This window comes from Periophthalmus magnuspinnatus, chromosome 10 (assembly GCF_009829125.3).
Source record: "Periophthalmus magnuspinnatus isolate fPerMag1 chromosome 10, fPerMag1.2.pri, whole genome shotgun sequence".
Lineage (NCBI taxonomy): Eukaryota > Metazoa > Chordata > Actinopteri > Gobiiformes > Gobiidae > Periophthalmus > Periophthalmus magnuspinnatus.
Genome location: NC_047135.1, coordinates 33721368 through 33741633, shown reverse-complemented (window position 1 = coordinate 33741633; position 20266 = coordinate 33721368). Strand labels below are relative to the sequence as shown.

At 43.2% G+C, this 20266-nt stretch overlaps 1 protein-coding gene across 7 annotated transcripts; it reads right to left on the bottom strand.

The window, feature by feature from the left end:
- Positions 1–125: 125 nt before the first annotated feature.
- ankhd1 (ankyrin repeat and KH domain containing 1) lies at positions 126–18654 on the bottom strand. 7 transcript variants are annotated; one of them, XM_055224837.1, is made up of 38 exons: positions 18184–18654; positions 16013–16166; positions 13017–13173; positions 12492–12654; positions 12260–12407; positions 11941–12174; positions 11763–11857; positions 11469–11624; positions 11285–11366; positions 11005–11196; positions 10816–10925; positions 10659–10746; positions 10438–10565; positions 10219–10362; positions 10041–10143; positions 9613–9875; positions 9240–9509; positions 8739–9156; positions 8509–8648; positions 8318–8429; positions 7335–7623; positions 7036–7249; positions 6781–6956; positions 6524–6686; positions 6357–6452; positions 6099–6215; positions 5853–6018; positions 5463–5662; positions 5043–5392; positions 4703–4855; positions 4256–4405; positions 2585–4109; positions 2294–2477; positions 2094–2207; positions 1767–2018; positions 1489–1676; positions 865–1032; positions 126–749 (listed from the first exon to the last, which is right to left on the bottom strand). In XM_055224837.1, the coding sequence occupies exons 1-38, from the start codon at positions 18460–18462 to the stop codon at positions 690–692; spliced, it is 8001 nt and encodes a 2666-aa protein (XP_055080812.1). In that variant the 5' UTR covers positions 18463–18654; the 3' UTR covers positions 126–689. The 7 variants fall into 7 exon arrangements, with proteins under 7 accessions (XP_055080812.1, XP_055080814.1, XP_055080815.1 ...); XM_055224839.1 differs by having other exon boundaries at positions 2097–2207; XM_055224840.1 differs by having other exon boundaries at positions 12492–12639.
- Positions 18655–20266: the final 1612 nt, after the last annotated feature.

Sequence of the window (20266 nt, the reverse complement as noted above, 5' to 3'; positions counted from 1 at the left end):
TATATATTTCAACATCCTGACAATTTAGTACCACAATTAGTAGTTAGGAGATTATTTGTATCAGGACTAAAAAAAACAAAAAAAACATACACATAGCACATATTTTTTCATAAAAAATAGACACATACTTTTCAATCTTTTATTTGAATATTAAGGTAAATATTTCACATTAATACAGGCTACATAAAGTAGAGCCACTATACGACATGAAATTTACTCTCATTTTAACCCTTTTTAGTATGTAAACAATTATACATGTATTTACCACTCTAAAAGGTTTTGATTTCTCGTTCTCCTCAGGTAATCATCTAGTTTTGGGCCATTAAATAGCTACTTCATGTTGAGCCCCTTAAGCCCAAGAAAGGTGTTGGTGGGTTTAAGTCAAAATCACTAAACTACGCAGAAAATGGATCCTGTTTAACAGTTGATCGCACAAGTTTGCTTGAATCATTGGGACACTGAAAACAGCTCTTGCCCAACTCTGTTGTTCCTTGTGGAGATAGGCACATCAAAGAATGGCGTCATGAGACCTTCCAATTCTTTTAACCTCCTGCTCTGCACTCGTAAGTCACAAGTTAGTTTGTCACTGTAGTATTTTTTAGCTTTGTCTTAATCTGTCATATTTTGTCAAGTTTATTTTTCACTCTTGCGTTGCCAGTCATGCTTCGTTTGATTGCTGTGGACGCTGCCTAATTGACGTGGTTCAGATGCACGTTGCCCAGATGAGGTGCCCAGGTACCAGGCCACACCTAAAAAAACAACGGAGGAAAAAATGTTAAAAAGTGACACTAAATATAAATACTACTCCATTTACCACTACGTTTATAAGGCTACACATTTTAAATTGTAACAAAGCTACAGTACCTGCTGCTGTGGGTCAGAGTTATCTGCATTATTCGGGACCACTTTGATTATGGGATTCCATGCAGGGTCACCAGTGTGCAAACCGTTGTACATTGCTCCTCCTGGCCCCTCCGCCATGGGTGCATGAGGGGGCAGCATGGTTCCTCCATACATTGATATTGGTATACCCTACATGAAAAAAGGTTACATAAAATTTTGTTTTAAATAAACATTTTCACACATTTACTTTGGCCTTAACCCTAAAGCGTCGAAGGCTATCGTCGCCGATAGAGCGCGGATGCGGACTTTCCAGCAGCGTAACTCCGTCGTGCTCTCAAGTAAATTCAAACGGCGTCTCAAAGCGGAGGCACGGGGCTATTTAAATATTTTTCCGTCAGTTACGGTAATCTGCCTCTGTTGCTCCGCGAAAGTGACGAATGAGAGCACGGGGGATTTTCCCTGTCATTTATTCGATGCGTAAAAGAAAACATACGGATGGATGTGTAAAATAGAAGTAGATGTGTGAAAAAATGCAGTAAATTCTGATACTTCCTTTAATATGATTTTTATGGCTAACAAAAATATAAAAGTCTAGGTGACCTATACTGGCCCATAGTGTGCTCAGTCCTTAAAGGGTTAAGTTACCTTAGGGAAGTCAGGGATGTAATTGTTCGGCATATGCTGTGGATGGTGGAAGTTGTTTGCTGGGTTGGCGATGCCAGTATCATCCTGCTCCATCGGCTGGTGTTGAGAAAAGGCCGACTGTTCCGCTTGCAGCTGAGGATGCATCATGTGACTGTTCATAAGTGGCTGTGACCAGCCGGACATAGCCTCTGCATCAAAAATTATAACACGGTTAGGGACAGCATAGAAAAAAATACCGGTTATTGTTAGAGAAGAAGAAGTTCACATTATTCACTCACCCGAAGCGCTGCCAACACCAAATGACCAGATGCCTCCCTGTCCAACAGACGCAGTGTAATTGGTGGTGAGGAGGGGTTGGTTCACTGACCCTGTTTGCCGAATCCGAGCCAACCTCTCTGTCCCAATGGGTGGGGGCACCTTCCGATCCTGCTGCGATGTGCTGCCCGGTTTGGGCTGTGGAGGAGGGGCCACCACCGATGTGGACAGTGCAGAGGATGACACAGTAGAGGGCGGAGGAACAGGGGAGTCACCTGAAAAAAAGATATTAAACCGTTTAATAATCCAAATAAGAGAAAAACAGTGTAAGCCTTATTCACAAAAAAAACTACCTGATGACGCACTCCATGGATGAGGGGAAAAGTGCTGTCTGCTGAAGGAAGGAGCACCCACTGCGGTATGTCCATGCAGATACACAGGATTGGTGGTATAGCTCGCCAAAGCTGTAATACAAAAGGATTAGGTTAGGAGCTGCAGTGCTGACAACCAGACACTTGATTGATGGGTCCTCTTGATGTAAGCATCTTACCAATGGGGCTGTTGACCATCCTCTGGGAGGTGGAGCGGTAGCCAGGGGCTTTGGAGTTGTCTGGAGGAGGTTGGGGAATCATACTGTCCATTTGTCCCATGGCCATGTAATTTGGTGGAGCAGAGTACGACTGCTCTGGTGGAGATCGAGCAGGCAGATGGCTCCACACTTGATTGTTTCCCACCTGTGTAAAACAGTAAATATTTGTATGCATCCACCAAAGTCTATGATTGCAGAGTGTCTGTAATAATGGCATAAGCAATAATATCATTAACATTAACATTAACTGACCTGGCTGTTGTTATCAAAGATGCTGCTGAAATTGAAGAGGCCAGCCGGACCAAAGTTTGTGATCTGTTGCGGTTTGCCTGGGCTGGTCACATGCTGCATTTGTGAACCATTGATCATCCCGTGGTTTGAGGAGACCTGAAGTGAGCTTGGAGCCTGGGCTTGTGGAGGGAGACCTGCAGGCTGAGACGTCTGGTTTTGGGACTGTTTGGTAAGCTCTGGCTGAGTGTTGAATGGCACAAACACAGACTGCTGTTGTTGCTGCTGTGCCTGCTGATGCTCAGGAAGAGAGTAGTAAGGCCCTGGTGGCTGCATACGATGAGAGACTCTGGGAGCAGGGGCAGAGAAATGGGGTACAGTGTTGTTGGGATGTGCAATATTATGTGACAGAACAGGGGCGGTGGCTGAAGGGAGACTGGAGCTGGGCTGTTGGTTTAGGAGGGGTGGGGGTGCCTCTGAGGATGGTACAGAGGAGGGCGTTGTGGGTAACTGTTGCCGAGGCTCTGGCTTGGCCGATAAAGCCAAAGCAGGAGGTGTAAAACCCACCGAAGCTATATTCTCACTGACAGAAATGGGCTGACTCTCTACCGGGAGTGAAGGCTTGTCTTTGCCAGGAGTAGCAACAGCACCGAGGTCTGTTTTGACTGCCTGAACAGGAGGCTGTGAAATGGGTCCGACTGGTTGGGGCGTAGCATTAGCAGCGGTTGTATTTGAGCTGTGATGTGCTGGAGACCCTGTTCCCCGTACTGCATTGCTAACGTTAGTGGGAGGCGTAGCTGAGACCGACACAGCGTTGACCCCTTGAGATTTGGGGTCGGGGCCGAAGAGTTGTTTTCGGACAGAAGACGGTGTGGGTACGCTCGGTTGGGGGTTGTAAGACGTGGGATTGGGGGTATGAGGAGAGGCTGCAGCTGTGGATGTGTTAGGAGTGCTGGTAGTAGTAGTGGTGGTTGTTGTGACGGGGGCTCCTGTAGTTGATGTGTTGCTGTGGTCGCCATGGGCCGAGTTGGGTCTAGGCTGGCTAGCTGTGCTTCCAGTTCCTCCATTGTGCTTGGGGGAGCTGTTTGCACTGCCAGGACTCACAGGACGCACAGGAAAAGGACCCCATGTGCTGGCAGCAGGGGAGAAGGTTCCACCAAACTGGGCCATGGGTAGACGTGGATGTCTGATTTGGTGCATGGTTTGAGCAGCGAGTAGAGCGAGCTGAGGGTGGGCGTAAGCGAGGGGCAGAGACACAGGAAAAGGCTGTCTGACATTTGAGGGCAAGACCTTCCCAATCTTTCCACCAGCCTGAGAAGAGGCTGAAGAGGCAGGTTGGAACGAGACCCCAGGAGACGTGACCAGAGAGCTCAGTGATTTGGTGGCAGAACCACTGGTGGTCCCAGTTGTATTTGGGAAAGAAGCTGCTGTTTTGGAGCCTGGAGCTCGGATGTGATTTCGGGGGATCAAATCTTCCAGCTCTTTAGCAGGATCTTGAATTAGAGCATTAATGAGCTGGACTGCATACCGGGTGGACTCTGTGCCTCCCCTGCAACAACAGGATTAAATCATAATTGTAATTATGTACCGGTATGTAGAAAAACAACATGACTTCAACTGTGATAACAGATATTCCAGTAAATATACATCTGCAATCTCATTCCATAATCAGTCCACCAGATGGCAGTATTTTACCTTATAGTAATCATCCTCTCCCCGTTTTTGTCCTTCTGTTTGTCCACATCAATATGAGCTCCAGTCACATCTTGAATCGCTGTGATGTTGCAGCCTCCTCGGCCCATAATCCGAGAGACCACAGAGGCGGGAACTGATAGCTTTTTTGATCTGCAAAATAAAAATGATAAATCCTCATTAAACTTTGAAGCAGATCCTAGTTTCTATAGACAACATTGGCTTTAGATTAGACAGTGAGGGTTACAATGAATAGAAACAAGTAACCAATATATTTTTCAAAAGTAGAACAGTAGGCCTACACATAAATGTACTGGTTAAATAGCAAAAGACGAAGTTTAAATCTGTCAGCTTGTCCAGTTGACAGATTTAAACTTTGTCTTTTGCTATGGATCAGACCCAGACGACTGAAGGATTACATAAACTGGTTAAATAATTTTTCCCACCAACCTTCTGACAACTTCCTTCCAACCTTCTTCTCTCTTCTGGCCGCGCTTAGGGCTTGTAAGGCTTAGCTTAGTGCTTGCAGTGTTAACTGGTAAAGCCATGGTTTTAAATGGTGAGGGAAGGGAGCTTGAGGTTGAGTCGTTTGTGTCCGGAACTCTGTAAAAAGACAACTTGTTTTAGGGTCCACTAAAACACACCTGGGTAAGTACTTACTGTTCTCTATGAACATATAAAATATTATGTTTTACTATGTATCACTAAAAATGCAAACAGAAAAGATACTACTCCTGATATGGGACAAAAAAATAAATAAAATCATCAAATGTCTTGTCAAATGTCTCACTTTTGCATTGGTTTTGAGATGGAGACCGTGACCTTGCTGTCCATTCGACTCTCAGCTTGTGACTGCAGATAGTGCCTTTTCTCTGGACCTGGTGGGAGAATTTGCGATGGCACTGCTCCTGAAGAGGGCGCTGAGGAGGATGAAGAGGAGGAAGATGACGAAGCAGAGGAAGTCAAGTCGGGCAGATAGTTGAGCTCCTGACTCTTGCCACCACTGCTGCTGCTTTCACTGGCACAGTCAGTGCTGTCCAAGGGGTCTGAGTCGCTGTTGCCACTCGTCACTCCCCCGCCCCCACCCCGGGGCTCACCATGGATCTTGTTCTTGTCAGCCTTGTGCTGCGCTAGTGCAACCTATGACAAAAACAGGAATTATATTCCATTCTTAAAAATGCAGCTTATGTTAGTGCTGTGAAGTGCTAACCTGTGGATCTTGTAATATGATTGGTTCACTTGGAGAGGAGTCCTTGGTCTTGTTCTTTTTGTTCTTACGATTGGTGCTTGGGGTGGTGGCCACACTTGCCCTCTTCTTACCGAAAGCTGTAGTGAATGTGGTGGATGTGGCCGATATGCCAATTGTAGTGGTGGTGGTGGCACTTGGAGGCTCAATGGGAACTTCTGCTTCTGAAGTGAATAAATAAGAACACATTTAAGAGTTCACAAAAATTCACAAAGATGGAAGAGCTGAAAGAAATTTGAGCAGGAGGGCCCATACTGCCATTTCTACACAGACTGCTGCCTTCGCAACCCAGCCCCAAAGAAAGACAGTGGATGATTGGGTGGAGGTTCACAAAGTACTTGATTTAAAGTCTACCTTCTGCTGAATCTTCCTTCTGATCCAGCATCTCAGACTCCTCCTTGGATTTCTGCCCCTCCTCCTCCTCTTGCTTTCTTTTCTGCTCCTCCTTCTTCTTCTTGCGTTTCTCCTTGCGCTTTTCACGCTTGGCAGCTAAGGCCTGCTTCTTGCTCTCCTCTCGCGACTGTGAAAAGTATCAAATTGGAAAATAAATAAATCTCACATCATCAAACGTTCTGAAGGCGTTTCTAGAGTAAGCGTTACCTTCTCCAGGTCTAGCTCTTTCAGGAGGATGCTCGCATTTTTGTTGGCTTCAGCTGCCTGTTGGTCTTTGGCTTTGACGATGGTCTCCATGCACTGATGGCACTTCTTCAACAGCTCCTAAATTAGCAGATACATTAACCTAAGTGACTCTGGTTTAGCTCCAACAAATACACAAACTTGACCACTGAGCTCATACAATACAAGCTTTTCATTAAAAATGTAAAAGGTGCACAGAGAACAGTGCATTTCAATACTTACCTTATCAGTAATGGTGGCAATATATCTCATGCACTCAATGTCTGATGGGAACTGGTTGACTTCCTTTACAAGATACTGTACCACTTTCACATGACCCTATGATTATGGGCAAACAAGTTGTTACTCATAAGTAAATATAATAAACAAACCACTGAAAAATATCACACCTTTCGAAAAGCAGCCATCAGAGGGGTGATCTTGCGGTTGTCAGCTGCATCCACATCAGCACTGGCATGAACCAAAAGCTGAACCACGTCAAAATGTCCGCCATTTGCTGCGAGCCAGAGAGGCGTGTTCCCTTTTTTGTTGCGTACATCGATATGAGCACCCCTGTGAAGACAGTATTTGTGTACACATTACAATTCATGTATTTCTCTAGGAAGAACAGAAGAACCACGGTTTGTTTAATATACCCGGCACGCACCTGTTGATAAGCAGCTCACAAAACTTATAGTGGCCTTTGTCAGCAGCAATGGTGAGGGCAGTGTCTCTAGATGAGGGAACAGGGGGAGCATTGACATCAGCACCTTTATCCAGAAGCACTCGTCCAACTTCAGCATAGCCTCCAGAGGCCGCCTCCATCAGAGGAGTGAGACCAGTCTGCAGGAAGTGACGACTCCATTAGGAAAACATTGCCCAATGAATGCCAAAGGCTGAGTCAGACAAAACAATCATTCACCTTAGCCCGATGTTCCACATTAGCCTTGCGATCTAAGAGCAGGCTGACAACCTCAGCTCGCCCTTGAAAGCATGCCAAGGTCAAGGCAGTGTTTCGATTGGTCTCAATCTGGGCATTAATGTCAGAACCCATGTCCAGTAGCAGTTTTACAGCTGGTACATGGCCGTTCATTGCTGCCAGCATTAGAGGGGAGATCCCAAGCTTACTGCCAGTTCTTGAAAAGAAAACCAATCATGAGATAAATTTAAAAAACAAAACAAAACTACTTTACAATCTAGAATGTTGATAAATGTTTCTACCTGGAGTTAATTTCAGCACCAGCATTGAGTAGTATTTTAATGATGTTGACATAACCCCCAGAAGCAGCCAAGCTGAGCGGTGTGTAGTCAGAAACATTGCGGTGCTCTTTATTTGCTCCACGAAGCAGCAGCAACTCCACCACCTCCTGTCGCCCCCCGGAGCAGGCCAGGGAGAGGGGCGTGTCTTTGGTTCTCTCTGACTGCGCCTCAATGTCACCACCTTTGTCCAGGAGAACTTCAACCACTCCCACATGACCAGCCGTGGCAGCCAGGATGAGAGGGGTGAATCCTGTAGAGCAATGGAAAATTAGAAGAGCCCTTACTACTTCTTATTCTTGTTCTCATTTCAGGGGTCACCACATTCAGTCTCCTGCCTCCATCTCTTCCTAACTGTCTCCTCTAATCTAAAATAAACTTCATGTCCTCATTGACAACGTCCATAAATCTTCTATTTAGAGTTACTGAGCGGAAGGTGTAGAGTAAGACCAAACGTTGCCCCTACCGTTTTGTTAGAACCTTGTTTACATAAATTGTGGTTGCTGAAGCAGGCCTATTATGCAAAATCAACTTTTCAGAGCTTGTAACCATGTTAGTTATTTTCCCTTCTCAATTACCCTCTTGAAGTTGTTTTTGGAGTGATTTGTACATGTTTGAGCAGTCTTTAATCGCCTATTTTCAAGTTTTCACTGCTATCGGCACACGACCACTGCTTTGTACTTACTATGTTCCTCAATATAATTTTTTTTAAATTGATGACACATGTAGGATTCAGAAGCATTGTTTAGACATTTGGGTACAAATGAAAAATATCCACTATTTTCTAGTGTGATCTGCGGCTATCCATAGGAGCGGCAGACTTGTTTCTTTTAATAAGTTGTCTTAATATTGTGATTTAAAATGTTCAAATTATAACAATGGTCCACGGGTGTCATAGATCATAACTATATAGCAGGCAAGTACAATAGGTCTCCTTTAAGGCATACCTTTTTTGTCCCGGTGCTCAATGTTGGCTCCCCGAGCAATCAGGACAGACACCAGCTCTTCATGTCCTCCTGCACAGGCCAGCGTCAGCGCGGTGTCATGGTTACTCTCCGTCTGAGGGAAAGAACACAGCTCTCAACAACAGCTCAAATATGTAGAGATATTACTGTAGCTCATCTTTAATGGATCTTACATGTGCGTCAATGTCGACAGAAGGATACAGCGGCAAAACAGAGGGAGGTGTGGAGATGGTTGCGGGCATCTGTGAGGGTGGCTGGGATAAGGGCGTTGGTGAAGTTGTAGTAGTCAGCATTGGTACACGATTGCTCACAGCTGCATCAGAGAAATCAGAGAAATCATATCAGCAAGATCTTTAGAAAACTGAAAAACACTTTGAAAACTTGCACCTGGAAGTCGACATACCTGCCATAATGTCATCCAGCGTGTCTGTGAGTGTTTGTGCAGGTGTGGCTACCATGAGACCATCGGAGGGCTGTGGAGGTAACATTCCTGGGCCAATCCCAGCCAACTGTTGACCCTGGCCCTGCGGCTGGCCCAGCATCTGTTGTCCCACTAGTACCCTCTGGAGCTCAGGGCTCCCTGGGTAGTCCGCAGGGTTGTAGTCTGGTAGGGGTGGGATAGGAACAAAGGCCGCCTGGAGAGGTGGAGGCGGGGGCTGTGGCTGGGTCTGAGGTGAGGGAGGAAGCGGAGGTTGCTGTGGAGGCTGTGGACTGTCCCGGTAGAGAATTGTGCCCACCTGAGGAAGTTTGGCAAAATCCTCCTCTCCATCTGGCTCTTCGTCTGAACCCTCCTCCTCCTCATAATCATAGTCTTCATCCTCCTGGATGGATATTTAAGTAAATAATTAAAGCAAATATCCTACAGGTCACATTATGTTTCAAGTTAGTACTTTACTGCTTTTACCTCTGCAGGCTGCTCTTGCTCTCCATCCCGGTTGGCCTCTTCATCCGTGTCAGAGCTGGTGTTGACTTGGGCGCCTGGGGGTGTGGGAAGAAGCATTGGGGAAGTTGGACTCCCCGGTCCAGGACCTGGGCCTTGGCTTTGCCCAGGCTCCTGTTCCTCTTTCAAGCCCTTGGCCTCCATATACTCTTTGGTGAACTGTTGCTGTGTTTTTAACTGCAGCTGGCGCTCTACCTTCTGCAGTTCCTTCAGAATTTTCTTTTTCTTCTGAACCTAAGAAAATCATTTTTAATATCAGAAAACATTTTAATGCATAAATGACATGACTAGGGCAACACCACATGGTGAAAACATATTGAAAATTGGTAATATGCACCTGCTCCTCTCTGCTCTTCTTCAACTCCTCAATCTTGTCTTTGGTGAGTGGCTCCCCCTGAATAAGTTCTAACGACTGAAGTTGGGCTTTTTCAATGGCGCTAATCCTCTGCCCAAGCTCATTGAGCTTTCCCTCTGTCTCCTCCACAATGCACTCAAGAGGCTGGCACAGGTGGAAGGTCGGCAGATGATCTGCCTCCGTCCCTCGGCCAGTCGCACTGGGCACACTAGGCTGAAGGGCCGCTTGTCTCTGCTTGGACATGGCTAATTTGCCAAAAGAAATAAGAGCATAAGTAAGTCATTACAAATTAAAACTTGAAAAAAAGAAAACTGAATACTTATGAATTCCAATAGTTATTGTCATATTAATGTTGCACTCATATCTACCTGTATCAGCTTTATCTACAACTAGTACAAAAAAATCCTTACCCTTGCTTGAGACGGGAGGGGGGGTGGCGATGCTTGATGGGGCTTGGTCTGGCTCCTGGGGGGGTACCAAATTAGCGAGGGCTTGGAATGGGACACGAGGAACCTACAAATAGGCATTATTATTATTTTTATTATAATGAATAGAATAGTAGCAAATGCACAAGAACTAAGGCTTTACCTGAGAGGCATCTTGCGAAGGAGGCGTTAGTTGTGACAGATCAGGGGCTGGGACAGACAGGATGTTGTTGGGATAATCCAACAGGTAGGATACCACATTAGTGTGGCCACCCTTAGCAGCTTCTATCAACATGGTTGAACCATCCTAAAAACAAACACAGATTAAATTTAAAGCCTGCTCCCTAGATTAAGACTACAGAATATGTGGGGCTGTTATTACTTTGAGCCTGTGCGTTGGGTCAGCTCCATGTGCCAGCAGAAGCTCCACCACAGCGAGATGTCCCCCAGCACAGGCCAGCGACACCACTGTGTGATCATTATTAGCTGTCGCTCGATTCACATTAGCGCCTAGAAAACAGACATTTTAATGATGGAATAACTTAATTTGCATTAGAACAAATGGTCAATCAACTTTAGAGTATAACAAAAAACAAACACTACCTTTACTGATCAGGAACTGCACCGTGCAGAGATGGCCTGCCCTTGCTGCCTTCATCAAAGGAGTTCTCCCCCCTTCAGACTCATGTTCCTGAGAAAAACAAAAATATTTAGCTTTTTGAACAATAGTAACTGAAAAAGCATTAGGTTTAAAACATACCAGGTTGGCTCCAGCCTGCAGAAGCACATCTGCGACGTCTGTGTGTCCATTCTCACAGGCATAAGTTAATGCTGTGTCACCAGTGGCTGTTGTCGCGTGAACATTTGCTCCTGAAGGAAAAACAGGGTTTCTCATTCCAGAAATCTAAACTGCTTAAATGTTTAGCAGCTTATTAGTTATTCTACTCACCTGCATTTAGTAGGTACTTCACCAACTCTAGGTGGCCTTCCTGGGCAGCTTCCATGAGAGGAGTAGAACAACCTAACTCGATATCAGCTCCGGCCTTAATGAGAAAGTCTGCAACTTCTAAGAAACCTCCACAGCATGCTAAAGTTAGGGCTGTTTCCTGGGTTTCTTCCGTCTGTGCGTTGATGTTTGCACCTGGAGAGAGGACAGGAGTTTACTTCCACCTTGTACATTTTGGTCATGGTCAAAGTTACAATGGTAGTGTTATTTTGAGTGAATTTACCTTGAGCTAGTAACAGAGCTACCATCTCCTCGTGACCTTCTCGAGCTGCCTCCATAAGAGGTGTGTATCCCTCATCATTAACCTGTGCATAAAAAACAACAAGAACGTCACAATCAGACAAAAATATAGACAATTATATAGAACTTAGAACATAATAACAGTGCATCAGTCTGGTCTATCGTACCTCCTCCAGGTTGGCTCCTCTCTCAATGAGCAAGGCTGCCAGCTCCACATGTCCCCCACAGGCTGCCAGGGTGAGGGGCGACTCAAAGGAATCCGCAGGCATGTTCACCTGAGCCCCGCTGTCCAGCAAGAGCCGCGCTACCTCCACATGGCCATCCTGGGACAGCGAGACACACGAAAAATGTATAGGTAAGCACAACAAACTTTAAGAAATGCCAAAAATATTATAGGTTTAAGTTGGGTTTTTTTTAGCGGCATATCTTGTGAGCCAAACAGTGGTGGATCTAATGCTCACCATGCAAGCTTCCATCAGAGCTGTGTGCATCTCATCAGTCTTGTGTTCCTGATCTGCTCCAGCCTCCAACAGAAAACGCACCATGTCTAAGTGACCTGTACGTAAGGATAGTTTATGGTTAGAACAGGATTTCTCTACCTTTGAGGTTATTTTGCACATTTTAAGGAGTTAATCTGACCTTTGTAGCAGGCGAGCGTGAGAGCACTTTCTTTGAACTCATTGGAGTGTGTGTTGATTCCAGCGCCATACTCCAAGAGCAATCTGGCAACCTCCACATGACCCGCGCTCGCGGCTTCCATGAGGGGCGTGTGCCCGTTCTCATTGTGGTCCTCGATGTTAGCACCCTCTTTGAGTAGCACTTTTACCACATCTACAAAGCCACCTGCACATGCGTACGTTAGAGCCGTGTTTCCTGAAATAAAGCAACCAAATATCATTAGTAAAATGTACACAACAGACGCTGCTCAAGCAATCAATTCAAAATCATATTGTTTTACCTGTAGAGGACTGTGCGTTTACATCTGCTCCATGGACCAAAAGGAGTTTGACGATATCTACATAACCTCCACTGGCTGCAGCCATTAGTGGCGTTATATCCCCTTTGATGCCTCTGTCCTCTACATTGGCATGCATGGCCAATAACACCTGCAAATATAAATTCCAATCATTAATTATGCACATTCTGTGTGTGTCTGTTCTTTAGTAGTTAAATAATAGGTATATTTTTACCTGTGCAAGTTCATAATAGCCAGCCGAGCAGGCAAGACACAACAAGCTCTCTCCTTCTTCTGTGTGTTCATTGACGCTCCGTCCCTCGTCCAACAGTTTGCGGACTGCGTTGACATCCCCATCGGAGCACGCCTCTGCTAAACTACGGCTGAAAATAACCAGACTGCTACAATTACTGCCACTGTGACAGGTGAACTTACAAACGCCGCACAGTAACACACCATCACCACCTATCACTGCCTATCACCAAACATTTGTGGTGGGAAAGGTGGGCAATATGGCACAATAATTCAAATCAAAATTTTTAGAACCTATGGCACAATTTTTACTTGTTTACGTTTCATGAGCACATTAATGTTGACAAATAGGTGGAAAAAAGTGAAGGGATGGAGAATTAAATATAAAAGAACTGTATTACATACACATTACAACAATTTCCTGAAGTTGGCGAGACCATGATTTGAGTTTATATGGCCATGTCGCCCACCTGTACCAGCTAGTGTATGGTGTGGGTCAGATACATACTTGTCTGCTTGGCCTGCGTTGAGCGTGTTTTCCGCCCTCATCCGCGTCAGGGCTGCTGCCGCTTCGTCCAGGGCACAACTCACGGATGACGTCAGCCGCCGTAGCACTTCAGGGTCTGCAAAAGCTTTACCATCGGCAGTGGACAGTTTACCGATGCCTGCCAAACACCAAAAGGGCATAGGTGCATAGGCAAAGGCAAACCACAGGGAAGCACAGCCACACCAGGGGGACAGGGAGAAGTGCGTCCAATCAGGCCAATCCAATCCAAGGTTAGTAGTGGCGTGAATGCAAAACACACAGAAAAAAACCCAACCAAAGCATTTGTTAATAATGTGGTGGAATACATCTTCAGACTGCGCTCATTACACATCTATAGCTTTTGTATTTATTTAAAACAAATCAGCAGGCCTGGAGCAAAAAAAAGCTCTGTGACGAATGCAGTGAGTCCTGTAAATTATGTGGTTTAAGAGAAAAGGGTTTATCCCTTTTGAATTATAGATGGTAAGAGGCAGTAAACAAGAAAGGAATAACTGCAGCTCATTAGGACAGTGGGCAAAAAAGGTTCAACATATTGTATAAACAGACAGCTAACAAAAGCTTCAGGACGGGAAGCTGCCTTGTGTTGGAAATAGTTTGAAAACCATGCACACACTTTCTGAACAATTCTGAACTTTTTTAAAACTGCCTTTTTTCAATCACTGCATTTGGTTTAACACAAGACAACATGGTTCTCAAAGATTTCACAATGTTTCTCACAGCAAAGTTAAGAAAAGAGCCGAGGAAAGTTAATGGTTTACTCTTGACATGTTTATCTCAATGTAGACAAAAGATTTAACAAACACATCGCATATTGTTCGTTCATTAATTGGCATTCTTAATCCAATACTAGCTGCTTTATAAGACAGATCAAGCTTTTTTTTTTTTTTAACATTACTTTATTTTATATTAAACATACTAAAGAAGCACTTTTATTTTTGTTTTGATGTTCTTCTTGTTGTGGGCAGGCCAATGTTGTAGTTAACTAGAACCCATTCAAATAAAAATAGCTAGATCAAGTAATCCAAATTAGAAATATGAGATATTAAAAAACGCAGCAGTGTTTTCATTGTTGCTTCCCTCCGCCTCCATGTTTACACTGTCAACAATTTTCTTCTCGATATAGCTTAAACATTACCTTAGTCAAATTAACTCCTGAGTACGGCTTTTGAAAAACTCAAACGTTCCCTGTAAAGTATTTTTTTATATATATTTCTGAACAGAAGAAGCACCATCTATATACAAAGATGCAACTGGCCAAATTAAAATGTAACAAATTTGGTTATTAAAAAGCTTAAGTAATTACACAGATACCACTCACAGAAGTATAAAACTAGTATATAAAGCTAAAAACTAGTATAACTAGTAACTAGTATATAAAGCTAAATACTAATTTGAAAAAGTAAAATAGACTTCAAGAAATTTTGTCCTTGATGAGTTTAAGAAAGTTCTTGAGCCATTTCAGAAGTAGAAAACCAGATGGTAATATGAAAGGACTAAAATTACTTTGCGTTGAAAATTAAATTGCATATTGTTTTGAGATAAACATTTATATAACAACTTTAGAGCAGCTAATCTAAAACCTGAAATATTTCTCTGCCTTGATTAGAGTGTAATCAGAAATCGGGTTTAGTAAAATAGCAAACAGACTCATCCAGTAACAATAACTGATCATTGATTTTGTTCATATTTTAACTGCATTTTTATTCAAGGACATGACCCCATTTTTGCAGCGTTTCAGCTGAGTAACATTTTTGTACATTTCAACATTTCTACATTCATCCTGTATCGATGTCTGTGTAATCCCTCATTTGTCCAGGTAAAGAAAAAGTGTATTCTGTCAACATGACAAAAGTCTTCACTCTAAAACTTTTGTCCAGCTGACAGAATTGAATTTTTCTTTTGCCATTTTTCACTCTGTAAAGTCATCACACTGCACCTAGTCCACCCTACTCTGGCTAATCTGTACGCAAACTGCAGTATGTAGTCGTGAAATACAAATATATGCGTCACGAATATTTGTCAAACCGAACCTCAAGCAGAAGGACTTTTTTGGATTTATATCACATAACATACATCACTAGAAGTGGTTCTTAAAAACAGCACCCTTTTTCAATACACAAACACCACGCGCATAAGAATGATCTATCAGTGGGTTTTAGAACGGTGAAAAATTAGGACCGTTATCATAGCAATTAACAACTCAATACCCAATATGTACCCAATATATAATGTGAGACAGGCCTCCACTTTGACAATATTTAAATCCAGGCTCAAAACAGTTCTGTTCAGCTGTGAATATGACTGAAAGGTTATTATTCTGCACTCTTCTCTTTTAATGTTCATTTTATTATGATTATTTACGATTTGATTTGTTTGTATTGTGATTTTAATGTCTTTCTTATTCTGCAAAGCACTTTGAATTACTTTGTGTACGAATTGTGCTATATAAATAAACTTGCCATGCCAATATTATATCTTTTGAATGGTCTCCTGTCCTCAAACGCTAAAACTCATGAATAGATCCCTGCAGTAGTGATGCTTACAAAAACAAAACTATATATTTGTATGGCAGAACTGACTTAATTTACAGCGATGAACTCTTGTGTTGAGGAAGGGAGGACGGGAGGGGAAATACAGTAGAATGAGATTATCCATTAGCTGTTCAACGCGGGCTCGCTGCATGGAAAGGCTCAAGCGCATTGCAGTGTTAATCTACCTGGTAATGTTCATAAGCCCAAACGAGGCCAGGACACCCAGCACTATTGGATTAATCTACACACCGCGCCTAACACCTAGATTACAAGTTTGAGTGAAACTGATGGACCAAATAATTTACAAACTACAACACAGGCCTTTGAGTATGACTGCAGATGTTTTTTTTATAATGCCAATCAAACCTTCAAATTTATATTTATTACTGTGTGAAGACAGGTTTAATTTGAAAAAACCTTTCATACCTGCAGCTTCTAATAGAGCTTCGAGCCGCGCCTGTGTCTCTGGGTCAACAGTTCTCAAATCAACTCCGTCTGTGGCACTGGACAAGAGCAACTCTGACGCCGTCTTCATGATGGGGTTATCCAAGTCCTCCTGATCAAGAATGAAGGACTCCACCTTAGAAAGAAACAAAGCAAGACAGAAGAATTAGATTGGGAAAATATCACCAAGAATTTATATATAAACCCTTTAAATCATATTTTTAACATTTTGTCTAAAACTAAAATCCAGGTCTATAAATAGACACTCACATGATCCTTGTTTGTTTACTGTTTCTTTAGCACAAAGGATGCAAAGAGAGCATCAGGATAAAGGGCTGAAAGCACAGGACACAGTAGTGCCCCGAGAGTCAGCTGCCCCTAGCACACAGCATCATACCTGAGCCAGCTATCTGTTTTAGCAACACTATTTAACGGATTAGAAAGACAACAAACAGAGTGCAAGAAACTATAACAATTTCACACGGTGACTTGACTTAATTAACTAGTACTAACAAGGGACTGAATACTTGCAATATTAAATCTAAAGTTAATATAAACTTGTCATTACTGAGAAAAGCGAGTATTGACAACTTTATAAATGGGATAAACTGGGTTAAAGTGCAAATTATGTGCTAGCTAAACTTTTATTTAAAAAGTAATGAAGTCAAAATCTCAGCCCATGTTCAGACACATTCCAGCATTTGAGGTTCAGACAAGCCAATGGGGTAAATGTTTTGAGAAAGTTGGTATTCAGCAATGTAGTGAAATTCAGCTATAGGACAGGAATGCAAAGCACAACAACACATTGGGAATGTAGTTCTATGAGGGCTTTTGTAATCAACAATGGACATCAGTGTTCACTATTAATGAACTACAGTTCCCAGAGTGATGGTATCCACAGAGCTGGAAAGGCCTAGAATGGCATCTGCTTAATCCTGGGGCTCAGATTTTAGCTACAGCCCAGAGCAGAGAGTTCACGACTGGGTTGAACCGGCACAGCAGACACTCTTGGAGCAGTGCAGGCTAACTTCAAGCACAACAGAAACTACATTTGCAAGCTGATTCGATTACTTTACTCAACTATTACTCTCAGTACCAGCCTTTTCTTCAGCAGCTTTTATGAACCTCCACTTAGCCTGAAGATGCTCAATGTGGAGCTAGTTAGAACAAACTACAGGGCAAACAGTTCAGCAAAAGACCAAACTCAACCAGTAAAACTTTTGTTTTGGCTTTAGTTTCAAATTTTGTCTGCAATGAGGCAGGTGTCTGACGTATTGAGAGATTCTTTAAGATGCAACTCCCCTAATAATTTTATGATTTGTCTAATAAAAACAATAGTCAGCACAGAAAACCAAGATAGTGTTTCTATATGATAAACCAAACTCAACATTTATAACGCCAATTTATATCGCAATTTGCAAGTAATAGATGACATATTTTCTATCGAAGACTGCAGCATGATCTGTTTGAGATGCCACCACACTTTTGTGATAGCAATGGTAAACCTGCTCACCACCGTGACAACGCAAATAAAGTTAACACTGTATCGATACTAGTTTGATGGTTGAGAGACGAGAAGGGAGGATGAAGTAACAAGGGGGTTATTTGTCAACACACACTTGTAAAATCCAGGTTGACCCCGAGTAAAGCGTCATGTACATGGGTGAAACAGCTGCCCTGGGTCTGATCACAGATTATTTACATGATTTGTAAAGTGACGTAATTGCACCATATCTGTCCACGGGCTGGCGGACACAGTTTGACCGTTGAGGCTAAATTTTGGGGAAGGACTGCGAACTTGTGGTGGTGCTGCGAGACGACAGCACCAAGCGAGGCCGCCGTCTCTTCCACCCGAACAAGGCCCTAGTCGCAGCCTGGGACGCATAAATAATACATTTTCTCCGACTAGCCTGCACAACTGAACTGCTCCAAAACACACTGTACACATCAAACACTGTATTAGGGTCTGAGCTGGATAGTAGTGTTATTTGGGTGAGGTGTGGGGATAATTTACGTAATTTCGGCGGCCTGGGAGGGGGTGGCTGCCAACTGTGAGCTAAGTCTTAGCTAGCAGCCAGCTCGCTAAAGCGGAATGCTGCCTAGCCTCTGGTTAGCTCTAGTAAAGCTTAGCTAAGTTAGCATAGCGTAGCTACCTCTGAAACCTCGTCTTCGTCGCTGCCGGATCCAGGACCAGATGAGAGTACGGCCGCGGCCGCTAGTTTAAAATCCAGTCTTTCTGCAGCAGGCCCGCTTGGCTCACCGTACAAACGTACTTTCTTTCCGCCTACACCAATCCCAATGCCCCCCAGTCCGACTCCTCCTGGTGTCGCTCCTACCCCCATCCCTGCCACTGGGGAGCGAGGAGTCACCGAGTCAATCTCGTCCTCGAAGCCGTCCGTCAGCATTGCCGTCCCGGCTACTGCATCCTGCATACTTATGTTCACGATACTGGGTTTACGCGCTAGTTGTTGACTTAAACGTCCGCCCAGGCTCTTTGTTTTAGGTTATTTGCGTGATTTTACTTCAGGGAATCCAGAAACTCTCCCGAAGCGAGGGTTGAGGAGGATCTCTTTCCCCCAGCCATTAACTTTCTAACAACCTAACCCGATACGCACTGCTTTCTCAGAAAGTCCGCCTCTATCGGAAATTTTCATAAACCCATTGGCTCTGCTCAAGAAGAGTCGCTTTTCTATTGGTCAGTTTAGATGCTCGTCAAATACGGGACTGCAACGTCATGTTTGGTTTACCGATATCACGAGGCTGTGAACGAACGTCAAGACTTGACATGGAAGGCCACTAACTAGAGTTAGCTGTGTTAGTTTATCTCAACTTTGCCAGAAATTACAAATTAAAACTAAAAGTAATGTATAACCAAGCGGATTATTCACAGTTTTATTTCTTTAATTTAGCTGTACTTTTAGATTTATAACACAGTAATAACACACATGAAAAAACTTACTACATACTTCTATAATTAATAAATATCATACTACATATATAAGTGGATAATAAGTGTTCTAATACGCTACATGATAATTATACAATATTAATTCAGAATTAATGAGCTCAAATGTTAATTGTTTTAGAACTTAGAAAAACATGTATTTACTAAACTAGCTGGTCTTTATTACAAATATATGAATATATATGTCATATAATGAGGTTTTGTTCATTGTTATTAATCATCATTACTCAGTTACACGTGTGTCATCATATTAAAAGGATCAATGTTTTGTTTTTGTTTTTTTCTTACTCAGTAGCGCACAATAAAAATGACTTTTTGGTATATTTGCAAGACCCTTTTATATTGTATGTATTGTATTGGGATACGTATCATAATGTGCGTCTTGTATTGTGATATACATGCATCAACATCACGATGCCCGCCCAGTATCAGGACACCAGATTCTTTTTTAAAAGCTTATGCATTGTATTGCAAAGTTGCTGGCAATGCCCAGATTTGAAATAAGGACCATCATTTGTTTTACTCAAACTGGCTTTGTCTTTTTGTTTTCTGTAGAACAGACATGTATGATCTAGGCAGGGGTTTTAACAAACTATGGCCCAAGGACCAAATGCTGCCCTCGGATCTATTTTTCAGACCTTCTTTCAGTATCCTCAGTATCCTCTCCAGTCCTTACCTTCAAAACAAATCTTTGTGGAACTAGAGACAGTATTTCCAGTTTTTTATTATAAGTAGATAAAGGTTCCAGGAAATATTTTTGGAGGATCTAGCATAATAATAGTGTGCAATGTGTGTGTCCTCACTGACGACTGTTTTGGTCTGAATTCTTCCAATTCATGACACCAGTCCAGTCCGGATCCAGTAGCCCTGAATTACAGAATACAGATTAAATATTGCACTATTCACTGTATTTATCACCAGTTTCCGGCCCTCCAGTTTCTGTTTTAAAATGCAGCCCTTGATGAAAAAAAAGTTCAACAACAACAACTGCTCTGAACATCTGTTTTTTGGGGCTTGCATTTTCTTTGTAACATGGTTGGTGTTCTATTGAAGGTATCACTTTCAGAACATAGCTCAAAACACAGTTGCATTCAATTTCTAGGCCAGTGCCAATAAGTAGTTCACTTAACAGACCATGACCACGCCTCCAACCTGACGTCACGTTTCTAGGGCGTGACCGCTGAGGCGCCCGCTCCACTAGGGCAGGGTTGCCAGATACAACAGCTACTCTCCTGGGATTGTATCGGAATTCTTTACGCAGAGAATCTCAC